The following is a 13,446-nucleotide window of genomic DNA, read 5'->3' as shown; positions in this document are numbered from 1 at the left end:
TTGAATTGCGTGCCCGCTTGTGCAGTCCCTGTTTTTTCACCTCTTTTATCAACACCATCGTCGTTTTGGGGCTTTTTGAAGAAACTTCGGACACTCAGTTGCCTTGACATTTTTCAGAGTAAGGCCAATGACGTCATGCATCAAGAGAGACAATAGCTAATTAATATGCTCACTCGCCACCCTGTGGTCTGGGGTGTGAATTGCAACCTGTCAAAATGACAGGTGGACTTCAGTTTTTTCCGTCACCGTTTTTAAAAAATCGGTCAACGACGGAAAATATTCGGTTAACGCGACCCCTGATATATATATATATATATATATATATATATAGACACACACATACATACATATATACATACAGTGCCTTGCAAAAGTATTCGGCCCCCTTGAATCTTGCAACCTTTCGCCACATTTCAGGCTTCAAACATAAAGATATGAAATTTAATTTTTTTGTCAAGAATCAACAACAAGTGGGACACAATCCTGAAGTGGAAAAACATTTATTGGATAATTTAAACTTTTTTAACAAATAAAAAACTGAAAAGTGGGGCGTGCAATATTATTCGGCCCCTTTACTTTCAGTGCAGCAAACTTACTCCAGAAGTTCAGTGAAGATCTCTGAATGATCCAATGTTGTCCTAAATGACCGATGATGATAAATAGAATCCAAATGTGTGTAATCAAGTCTCTGTATAAATGCACCTGCTCTGTGATAGTCTCAGTGTTCTGTTTAAAGTGCAGAGAGCATTATGAAAACCAAGGAACACACCATGCAGGTCCGAGATACTGTTGTGGAGAAGTTTAAAGCCGGATTTAGATACAAAAAGATTTCCCAAGCTTTAAACATCTCAAGGAGCACTGTGCAAGCCATCATATTGAAATGGAAGGAGCATCAGACCACTGCAAATCTACCAAGACCCGGCCGTCCTTCCAAACTTTCTTCTCAAACAAGGAGAAAACTGATCAGAGATGCAGCCAAGAGGCCCATGATCACTCTGGATGAACTGCAGAGATCTACAGCTGAGGTGGGAGAGTCTGTCCATAGGACAACAATCAGTCGTACACTGCACAAATCTGGCCTTTATGGAAGAGTGGCAAGAAGAAAGCCATTTCTCAAAGATATCCATAAAAAGTCTCGTTTAAAGTTTGCCACAAGCCACCTGGGAGACACACCAAACATGTGGAAGAAAGTGCTCTGGTCAGATGAAACCAAAATTTAACTTTTTGGCCACAATGCAAAACGATATGTTTGGCGTAAAAGCAACACAGCTCATCACCCTGAACACACCATCCCCACTGTCAAACATGGTGGTGGCAGCATCATGGTTTGGGCCTGCTTTTCTTCAGCAGGGACAGGGAAGATGGTTAAAATTGACGGGAAGATGGATGCAGCCAAATACAGGAACATTCTGGAAGAAAACCTGTTGGTATCTGCACAAGACCTGAGACTGGGACGGAGATTTATCTTCCAACAGGACAATGATCCAAAACATAAAGCCAAATCTACAATGGAATGGTTCAAAAATAAACGTATCCAGGTGTTAGAATGGCCAAGTCAAAGTCCAGACCTGAATCCCAATCGAGAATCTGTGGAAAGAGCTGAAGACTGCTGTTCACAAACACTCTCCATCCAACCTCACTGAGCTCGAGCTATTTTGCAAGGAAGAATGGGCATGAATGTCAGTCTCTCGATGTGCAAAACTGATAGAAACATACCCCAAGCGACTTGCAGCTGTAATTGGAGCAAAAGGTGGCGCTACAAAGTATTAATGCAAAGGGGCCGAATAATATTGCACGCCCCACTTTTCAGTTTTTTATTTGTTAAAAAAGTTTAAATTATCCAATAAATTATGTTCCACTTCACGATTGTGTCCCACTTGTTGTTGATTCTTGACAAAAAATTAAAATTTTATATCTTTATGTTTGAAGCCAGAAATGTGACGAAAGGTTGCAAGGTTCAAGGGGGCCGAATACTTTTGCAAGGCACTGTATATACACAATGCATATACATTGTGAAGTCTATGATCCAACAGTGTAGCCTATAATATGAACATTTTATGGCTACAGCTATTTTTCTGTACCTGCTTGCTTTATTCTGTTTCATTACAGCATCATAAAATCTTTAATGTTTCATTGGCATAGGAGTTACAACAGTATAGCTTAACTTCTATGTGTGTGTATTTCAGAAAATGCTCAGGAACAAAACCTGAAACGCCAAATGGTTAACATGCTAGTCTTTCTCAGTCAAAACTTGAGGTAAACACTACTGTGCTGAGTTATCATGTCAAGGCAGCCATTAACAATAAGTTGTCTGATACACAGTCCTCTGTTTGAAATGCACTGCTTAAGCCCCTCTTGCTGTATATTAACGTTGTACATTATTCAAGTCATACAAGCAATTTTAAATGTTTATACTTGAATGCTTATTGGTTACAAGACATCTTTTATAATTGTGAATATTCAATGGCTAGGTTCATACTACAGGTCTTAATGCACAACTCCAATTTTTTGCCATATGTCTTTTTTGGCGTGCCCGTTCAGACTGCCTTTGTCCATTGAGACCGTTCAAGTATCAAGCATGCGCACTGATTCGCAGTCCAAGGTGCGCTCAGCAAAGAGACCCGCAAGCGCAGAAGCATCAAAACAAACTACACATGCTAGCTGTATGTCATTCCAGAGTGATAATATTTTGATTTCCAAAATGGGAACACAAATAACAGACAATAATAATCCCCGTTTGGTCTGATATTCAAAGTTTATATGGACTGATAGAACGCATACATGCACACATGAGCCTTGACGTGTGTGCGTGAAATGACGTGTGTAAGTCAGTTTGCCCCGACTCGGCCATGCGTGCAATAATGAAATACTGCTCATTCGGCGCACAGAAAGAAAATCGAAAATTGTAAGGCTTGGTACTTTTCTTCATTTTATTTTTTTATGACTGTGGTCACGCCCGCTTCGTGCTTAAAAGCAGAGTTCAAGCTAGGCGCTAATGCCTACATGGCTGCAGTCCTCCGTGCCTCTTGCTCTTTGCTGATATAATTGCTGCACGAATTCCAATTTGGGAGTCTTGACAGTTCAGACCGCCAGTCCCATTCTGAAAAAATGTGGCCCAGATCAGTTTTGAACCACATACGAAAGTGACTCTGATTGGATTTGAAATGGTCCACTTCTCTGCGACTTGTCCCGCTCAGACCGTCAAGTTAATGCCTGACTCGAGTCTGAAAAACACGAAAAAATCGGATTCGTGCATTAAGACCTGTAGTATGAACCTAGCCAATGTGTACACTGAATGTACAATTGTTCAATATGTTAAATTGAAAGCTTGTATATAAATCAAGGAGAAACGGTTGTTTTTTTATTTAGATTTTCAAATTATGTAACAGTCCGCTTACCCGGATTTATCGTTTTTTTATCGTTATCGAGGTAAATCTATGGAAGCCCATTCCCGCCACAAAAAAAATAAAAAAAGGATAAAAACTTTTTTTTTTTTTTCAACAAAACAAGAAGCCCATTTCCGCCGGTAGGAAAAAAAAAAAAAAAAAAAAAAAAAAAAATCTTGTGCGTAAGGACTCCGAGAAGTATAAAATAAAATAAATAAATAAATACTTTCCAGTGGCGGAAACGGGCACAAGCAAGTAAAAAAAAAAAAAAAAAAAAAAAAAAAAATTATACTGGCGGAAATGGGCTTCTTGTTTTGTTGAAAAAAAAAAGTTTTCATACCTTTTTTTTTTTTGTGGCGGGAATAGGCTTCCATATAAATCTGCTCAATATACCGTGATAAGTACTTATGGCCATATTGCCCAGCCCTAATTCCACCTTAAGGATTCTTTATCATGAACACAGTCAAACCCCTGCTTTCATGAAGACTCACTGACTCATTCGCTGTCTACAGTATATGTAAACTATATAAGAACCCGGTAAATAGCATAGACACCACATATAGTAAACATGAGCCTGCTTGTTGTAGGAGTGAGGCTCAAGAAAGGGGAGGAGCCTGGAAGAGCCTGCAGCTCTGCCTGGCTCTTCTCGAACTCCTTCATACACACATTAACTGCACAGATCATGTGTTTTTTTAAATGAGTCGTATACAGATTTCAACACAGGAAGAGCTTATTTAACCTGCTCATATCCGAATATCGGACGGCTCCAATGTCTCCTTCTCCCGTTTCGAAAGAGAGTGGAAAAGTCAGAGTCAGCTCGCTGGCATGAGGGCGGCCACGGCTGGAAGGAGATCAGCAAACACATCTGCACAGCATACTTGAGTGTTTCTCTGTGTGCAAAATCAAGTGTGTGTATCAGAGCGAGAACAAGACGACAGAAAGTGTGCATGTGTCAGGCTTGAAAAGTCAGCTTGTTTTAACGCTAAAATATATACTGTGTATATACAGTATATTATTTAACTGGAACAATAAAAAAAAAAAATTCTAGCACGAGTCAAAGGCTATGTCTTGTCGAAGAATACACTAATGGAGAAAATTAACCAAACTTAACAAACTGCTGGACGTCAATGAAAAATGGTTACTATTCATTAAAGAAAGACTCCTCGGCCACTCGCAACTTTATTTTGGAGTTCCTTCATCAAGCCTCCCAGAATAACGGCAAGCTCCGGGTTAATTTCCTGCACTTGGTTTTTCAGTTCGACTGCGAGATGGGGGTGCATGGACTCCAAGTAGGTTTAGCTGCGGCCCACATCACTTGCCCATCATCCCACGCCAGTTTTAGGTGCCTTCTGTGTCCCATGACACAGAAATGGGGTTAGGGTTTTTGGTGTCTTCCGCAAACCATGACGTAGAAAAGGGTTTAGGTTTTAAGGTTAAGGTTAGGGTCACTGAAAGCAGGGGGTGCGGTTGGCGGATGACAAATGCTTGATCTGATTGGTTGTTGAAAGCATGGGCCGTGGTTGGCGAATGACGAATGCTTGATCTGATTACTTGTTGAAAGCAGAAGCAGAGGGCACGATTGGCGAGTATTGTTGGCCGCAGCTGGACACTTCTCCATGGAGTCGCAGATTAGGGATGGTGCCTTGTGAAAAAAAAACATCCAGTCTCCTCATGTACACCTCATTTATAAGGTCATATCATAACAGATCCAATTATAATTTATGTCATGTAAACTGATAGGTTTGTATTTTTGTGTAATTTGTATTGTTCAATTAAAAACAAAAACAAAACAAAAACATTCACTCTGCCACACCCTCATTTTCAACCACAATCAATGATTGAACTTCATGATACCTTGGCGTACCTATTGAGGCATGCCTTTAGCATCCTCTTTCACGCCCATCCTACCCCCTTTTACGTCAGCATAATGTCGTCAGTCATGTCCGCCTATAATCTTTATAGACAAGTTTCCTGGGCAAAATATGGGTGAACTTCCGGTTTAGACCAACCACCCAGACATGGTGGTGGTGGATAAACATCAGAAGACAGCAGTAGTGATAGATGTGGCAATCCTGAACGATAGCAACATCAGGAAAAAAGAACAAGAAAAGCTGGAGAAATATCAAGGGTTGAAGGAGGAGTTGGAGAAAATGTGGGGATTGAAGGCAACAGTGGTGCCAGTTGTGATCGGAACACTAGGGGCAGTAACCCCCAAGCTGAATGCATGGCTCCAACAGATACCAGGAACAACGTCCGATGTCTCCGTTCAGAAGAGAGCAATCCTAGGGACAGCTAAGATCCTGCGCAGGACCCTCATGCTCCCAGGCCTCTGGTAGAGGACCCGAGCTTGAAAGGTTAAACCATACTGCCCGGGTGGGGGAGACTATGATTTTGTTTTTGTTTTTTTAATAATGATGTCTTTTTTGTATTACTAGTCCTTCTGTTCTTCCTTTCTGTCTTTCCCAAACCACCACAATGGGAGTACACCAAACTCCTATAAAAGCCTATAAGGAAACTCAAACAGGACGGGTTTATAAAAAATCAAATTAAAAAAAAAAAAAAAAAAACCTTGCAAAATATCACATTTTGAATGAGCAACTCTCAACTAAAATTAAAAATGATAATTCAAATTTTCCTCCTGCCTGCACATTTGAAATTTTCCCAGTAACTGGTGAACATGGTCTGCAATTTCAGAGACAGTCACTCCAAATTATGGGGGCTAAAAACTTTCCATTCAGAAGTTTAGCTTGGTTGAGATACCGAACAACAAAGTGCTGATATATATATATATATATATATATATATATATATATATATATATATATATATATATATATATACAGTGCCTTGCAAAAGTATTCGGCCCCCTTGAATCTTGCAACCTTTCGCCACATTTCAGGCTTCAAACATAAAGATATGAAATTTAATTTTTTTTGTCAAGAATCAACAACAAGTGGGACACAATCGTGAAGTGGAACCACATTTATTGGATAATTTAAACTTTTTTAACAAATAAAAAACTGAAAAGTGGGGCGTGCAATATTATTCGGCCCCCTTGCGTTAATACTTTGTAGCGCCACCTTTTGCTCCAATTACAGCTGCAAGTCGCTTGGGGTATGTTTCTATCAGTTTTGCACATCGAGAGTAGTGATGCACGATAATGCATTTTTCAACCGATACCGATAACCAATAATTTCCTCCTCATTCCAACCGATAACCAATAATGTCAAGCCGATAATTCTATTAAAAGATTTATGTAAAATTTTAAAGTATACACAAAAGAAAATATTACTGTGCAAAAATATAATTTATTGCTCTTTTTTTCAACACAATGTATGGACAAGTCGTCAATTCAAACATCTAAATAATGACAGATTGTCTGACATTGTGTAATGGTAAACCTTTGGCAACAATTACTTACAGAGCAAATACCTAAGTTGCACAAAAATGCGTTTAAAAGTAAGCCATTCCTAACATATATAACATTAATCCGCTGCAAAACACACCTCCTTAAAACTAGTCAATTTTAAGTGTAAATCTATTGGCAATAAGTGAAATTATCTGCCATCGCTTCAAGTGTATTTCTCTCAGATTTCTTGGAAGAAAAATAGCTAGCTGAAAATAATCTTAACAGCCTTGTTTTAAGCAATACATTATTATACTTAATCCTAAAAAAAAAAAAAAACTTGAAGAAGGAAAGATTTTGAATAATATTTGTGGCTACAGAATATTGATTTAAGAATTTGATTATCCACTGTGACTGTAATTGAGCAAAGAAATAAGTTAAATAATTTGAAAAGTGATTGCTAATGTTATATGCTTTGTTGCACACTGTGAAAATGATTGCCTCAAAAGAGCGAGATGTCATGTACCCATTCTGCAGCGCTTTGTTTACATTTGCGGCTTTCACGACATTTGCGTTACAGCAGCTAAACTGCTACACGGCAGTACTATTTGGACGGAGTTTGCGCTCGCATCCGTGTGCGTGTTGTTTTGTGCCTGAGTTTTATTAAGCCGAAAATAAAGGCAGCGTTACAAAGTCATCTGACCGCTCGTCATTTCACATTCTGAATGCGTTATTGACTGGCTGACTTCGTTTTCTCCATGTTTAAATGATCTTATAACCACTGTGCTGTCATGATAAGCTTGCTTACCGGACATCACTTTTTCATGAAGAATGGTGGTCGTATAAACGGCATTATTTCTTTTATCCAGGGCTTTGGTTCTCGTGTCATTAAGGTAAAAAAAAAAAACTGTGTCTCGTCTCGGCGGCAGCTACATTCGTACCGGATAATCCGCCCGCCCGCCCCGGCCGGTTCGCCGCGGCGTATTCGGGTCCTGGCTCTGCTCGCACGCCGTGGGGGAACGCTCGAGAAACCGGGGTGTTCGCCGGAGGTCCAGAGGCCGGGGAACCGGGCTCGGCCTGCCGGACTGGCCAAAGCGGCGGGCTCCGTCGGAATTTACCACCCGCCTTGGGCTGCATTCCCAAACAGCCCGACTCTGCATCGTCACAAGCCCTGTAGTTTAGCTTAGTGTTTACAATAGCTTTAGCATTCCTGCTAGCAGCAGCCTCGAATATGTTCCAAAATTCTTTGTGATGCAGTTTTAAATGGCTGCTGGGTTAGTGGTTTTGAATGAGGACGCGTTCTTTCTGCCTCGTGGAACTTGTACGGTACATGTTTCGCAGATGGCGAAAGCGTCGTTTTTTTAGTAACAGCCGCCATAATATTCAACTACTTCTTGTCTTGTAACTCCGCCTCCTCAACCCCTCCTCCCTCAGGGGCTTCAGAGAGGGGAGGGGTTGAGGAGGCGGCGTGCTAAATTCTTTTTGTATCCAAATCCAGCTTTAAACTTCTCCACAACAGTATCTCGGACCTGCCTGGTGTTTTCCTTGGTTTTCATAATGCTCTCTGCACTTTAAACAGAACCCTGAGACGATCACAGAGCAGGTGCATTTATACGGAGACTTGATTACACATAGGTGGATTCTATTTATCATCATCGGTCATTGAGGACAACATTGGATCATTCAGAGATCCTCACTGAACTTCTGGAGTGAGTTTGCTGCACTGAAAGAAAAGGGGCCAAATAATATTGCACGCCCCACTTTTCAGTTTTTTATTTGTTAAAAAAGTTTAAATTTTCCAATAAATGTTGTTCCACTTCACGATTGTGTCCCACTTGTTGTTGATTCTTGACAAAGAAATTAAATTTCATATCTTTATGTTTGAAGCCTGAAATGTGGCAAAAGGTTGCAAAATTCAAGGGGGCCGAATACTTTTGCAAGGCACTGTATATATATACATACACACACATTTACTACAGTTCCAGACCAGTAACGTGGACTCGTTTGCACCTATCAATTGAGACAAATCAGTCCCTAACGAGACAAAACAACCTGGAAAAACTTGTTCTTGTATTACTCTTCTGATTTCCTACTTACTGTAATTGTTGTTGTCAAAGAGAGGCCACAGAAAATGGTGCTGCTCTTGTGCCATGTGACAATAACAACAAAATACCTCCATCCACTTCTCTTACTTGATGGACACTATAACTGAATGTAAAATCCCTCCAACTAGGGCTGGGCAATTTGACCTAAAGAAGATCACAATTTAGAAAAAAAAAAAATTCTATTTCCATTCTTTAAGTTATATATATATATATACAGTATATATATATGTGTGTGTATATATATATGTGTGTGTGTGTATATGTATTATATTTATTTTTTTTTCCTAAACTTGTAGTTTTAAATAATCTGCAATGAAAACATAAACTAGAGCGTAAATAAACATTGTATTCACCTGGAAAACAGTAAATATTAACAAAAAATTACCAGCACTGAATACATAATCTTCTTGCAAACATACGAAAATAAAGAAATGGTCACTTTGGGGATAATACAGACATTTATTTATTTATTCATTAAAAAAAAAAAAAAAAAAAACTTGTCCTGTATAGCTGCCTAGACATGAAGAATTGGAATCTGAGTGTCCTTTTGGTCTGAACAGTTTTAATGTATGACATGTGAGTGATTGATATACTCCCATTGTGGTTGTTCATTGTGTTTTATTCATTAGGAGAGACCAGCGAGCAGGAAAGGGGTTATGGGGGGACAAAGAAGGAAGCAGACAGAAGAGAAGAACAAAAGAAAAAGATAATAAAGACATTTCTCATTCTGACTTTTTCAAAAATGAAATCAATACACAAAGTTTATGATACTGTGTAATGCAAGAGATTCATGTAAGTGATTATAGCGATAATAAATAGCGATTTTGATCGCGTTCATATTGAAAAAAAAATACGCTATTCCAATAAAAACCACAAACATGCTCAATGACGGGTTTTGAATTAAAATAAAGTAAGACTATATTTAGCAAGAAATGAAGTGCACACTTACGACAGCAGAAATTTGGTCCAGAGATCATTGAAATATACTCCGTTTCGTCCATTTCACAAACACTGACCGAGATCAAGAGGTTTGTTCATAAGCTACTGTATCCAAATTGTGGCTTCTTCTTGTAGCCCCAATAACTGTATCACACTTCTACTAGGTATAACAACATTTTTGGGAGAACCTTATTCAGCAGACTTGATTTAAAAAAATAAAAATAAATTAAGTAATAAATTGAAATATAGTCACCTATGATACACTGCAAAACAAGCAACTGTCTGTGTGGATAAAAACAGTGTGTGTATAATGTAAACATTATACGAGACATACACGCATGCTTTGTATGGAAAATATTTCAATTAAAAAATATATATATATATTTTTTTTTAATTTATCGTCCAATTCGCTAATGTTTTGAAAAATAAAAATCTGTTCAATGGAAAAAAGTTTTGTTGTTGTTGTTGTTGTTTTTTTAAACCAGCCATCTGAAAGTAACATATTTTCGAGCTGTAATTGGATTACTGTGATACCGTGAAAATGTGACATTTTGGTTTAAGATTATCAAACCGTCAGAATATCATACCGACACATGCCGCCACACTCTAGTATGTGCTACTTTTGGGCTGTCATGCCGAAAGGGACTCGCTGCCGCTATGGATGGACACAACATCACTTTCTGCAGCACTGGACGATTGATCATCTTCAACAGAGGGTTAATACCTCCAATCTGACTTCGCATTTATACAAAATCAAAGGTTTGTAAAAACTGTCATGAACGTTTCCCACCATCTACGAGAGTTAACTCCAGCGTGTTTAGTGTGTCTAGCGGTGGTAAAACATGTTTTTTTTTCTCTCTGGCAACTGTCTTCGTTGAGAAAGAGAGTGTGTGTATAATGTAAACATGATATACGAGTCATACACACGTGCTTTTTATGAAAAATAATTCAAATATTTTTATTCTGATGGTAATATGTTGAGTTGTGGCTGTGGGTTTAGGCTCACCTAAGGGACTGCATTTATTTTAATTCTATTTAGAATATTTAAGTTATTTTTTATTTCTTTCTTTCAACTTAACATTATACTTGTGTTCCAATTTACTAATATGTTTTGAAAAATAAACTTGTTCAATGGATAAAAGTTTTTTTTAACCCAGATATCTCAAAGTAACACAATTTAGAGCCGTAGCTGCAATACCGTGATATTTTGGCTTAAGGTTATCACAACATCAGAATCTCATACCAGCACAAGCCTAATAGACAGGTATAGCCCCAAATACGTCTGCAGCTACAAAATAAGCCCAGCAACAAAAAGCATCGTTCATTGACAAAACACGAACATCTACTATAAGTGATTTATCAAAAGGGACCTAAAAGATAATAAATCACTACTAATATTAAACAAGAGCATACCTACTTGATGATCAACATTAATGGCTCCACTAAAAAAAGACTTACCGGTACCTCCTTTTGAGCTCACTGACCCTGGGTTTGAACACCTCCGGATGCCCCAAGCAGGAGTTGCTTTGCATCTCAACATGTGCACTACACAACATTACTAAATTTTCTACATCAAGATGAATGATAAATGTAATTAAGATTATTTAATTAAATAAAAAGACCACCATTTACTTTTTAGGTATATTCCATTATACTTGTAAATACATAGGCAAGCTAAATAAAGTAGTTTGTAAGTGCACAATTCACATTAAATTGTTTTTTTATGCATAAATTAGTTTTGAGTGCGCTGTTAGGTTTAAAAATGTTACACAAATGAAAGTGCAACCCCTTCATTATAATCTTGTGGGTGGGGGGTGGGGGGGGGGAATTTATAAAATATATTGGACCCCTTCATACAAAGTTATCATTAGACATTAATTCCCATGTCTGTTTAATGATCCACATTTTGGAACCCAATAAAAACACAGCAGAAACATATTTTGCCAGCCACTCCTCAGTTTGAATAACATAATCCTCAAATATAACCCCTTTTTGTTGAGGCCACATAGGGTAGAAGAGAAACACAATGCTTTGACATCTCAAAATAGACTATATACTATAAGTAGCACTACTTCATTTATGGCAATAAATTTAACTGCACTTTTCTATTGTATTTTTATTAATTATTATTATTTTGTATTATTATTTTATTATAACTTTTTTCCCCCAAGTAGTGCAATCACTTTTCAGAAATACCGGTATGGAAAAAACAGTATGCAATACATTTTGTCCACTGATCATGGAAAAGTCAAGTTCTAAAAAGTGACTGCGTGAATGAGTTTTGCAGCATGCGTTTTTGTTTTTAGAATTATTTCCTAACAACTAGAAACGAACGTGACGACCAAACGACAAAGCAAAAAGAAAAGACACGGCGACTAAAATAATAACAAAGTGCTTACTTTGCACGAAGCGTCATGCTGGAATCCTGCAAGGGACAGACGGACTTTTTTTTTTTCACCGCCAGATCAGTTTGCTCATCTACACAGGCGCAATTCACCTCAGGTTTTCTTGACTTAAGCAAAACTCTCTTTTACTTCCACTTGCTGTGTTGGCTTGCACTAAATTTCTGTTCGTTCGATCCCGCCGCGAGTTCCTATCTGGAAAGCCCACGTACACACGCTATACGTCCTCACATTCTCGTCGTACACGTTGATCAGTGTGCCTCACTAGAGCCCCCCCCCCCCCCCCCCAAAAAAAACAGAAGTCCAACCTCCTTCTCAAGAGGAACAGCCAACTGGAGTCGGAGGCCATTCTCGCCAAAATGCCACCGCCTCTTAAAGAGATGCGCACATGCACACTCCGTACCCTCATGAATACATACATACAGTGCTCTCCATAATTATTGGATTTATAATAATTATGTGTTTTTTAGCTTCTAATAATTTTTTCCCTTCTAAATAATATGGGATCTTAATGGAAAAAAAGAGAAAAATCCAACCTTCGATGCAAGTGCATTTATTCAGTGGGGAAAAAATCCCACATAAAGAAATAATTATTTGACATCAAATAATGTGTGTCACAATTATTAGCACCCCTGGTGTTAATACTTTGTACAACCCCCTTTTGCCAACAAAACAGCACCTAATCTTCTCTTATAATGTTTCACAAGATGGGAAAAGACAGAAAGAGTGATCTTCAGCCATTCCTCTTTGCAGAATCTCTCTAAATCATCCAGAGAGCTGGGTCCTCTCCTCTGTACTCTCCTCTTCAGCTCAACCCACAGGTTTTCAATGGGGTTGAGGTCTGGTGACTGAGATGGCCATGGGAGGAGCTTGATTTTGTGTCTGATGAACCATTTCTGTGTAGATTTGGCCATATGTTTAGGGTCATTGTCTTGCTGAAAGACCCAGTGACGACCCATCTTCAGCTTTTGGGCAGAGGGCAACAGATTTTGATTTAAAATGTCCTGGTATTTCAAAGCATTCATGATGCCATGCACCCTAACAAGGTTCCCAGGGCCTTTGGAAGCGAAACAGCCCCACAGCATCACAGTGGGTATGAGGTGCTTTTCAGCATGCTTAGACAGCATCTCATGGGTATGAGGTGCTTAGACAGCACCTCATACCCACAGTGAAGTATGGGGGTGGGTCAGTGATGCTGTGGGGCTGTTTCGCCCCCAAAGGCCCTGGGAACCTTGTTAGGGTGCATGGCATTATGAATGCTTTGAAAT

General features: G+C 38.8%; 1 protein-coding gene across 1 annotated transcript in view; it reads right to left on the bottom strand.

The window, feature by feature from the left end:
• ghra (growth hormone receptor a) overlaps nt 1–12,429 on the bottom strand; it is a 70,256-nt gene extending 57,827 nt beyond the window's left edge. The window contains exon 1 of the mRNA XM_057831509.1: nt 12,176–12,429. Within this exon, the coding sequence (XP_057687492.1) occupies nt 12,176–12,192 (17 nt within the window). The 5' untranslated portion in view covers nt 12,193–12,429. The remainder of the gene's footprint in view (nt 1–12,175) is intronic.
• Between the last annotated feature and the right edge of the window lie 1,017 nt (nt 12,430–13,446).

The sequence above is a fragment of the Corythoichthys intestinalis genome, chromosome 3, assembly GCF_030265065.1.
Source record: "Corythoichthys intestinalis isolate RoL2023-P3 chromosome 3, ASM3026506v1, whole genome shotgun sequence".
Taxonomy (NCBI): Eukaryota; Metazoa; Chordata; class Actinopteri; order Syngnathiformes; family Syngnathidae; genus Corythoichthys; species Corythoichthys intestinalis.
The sequence above is the reverse complement of the archived record's forward strand: the minus strand, read 5'-3'. Positions and strand labels throughout refer to the sequence as shown.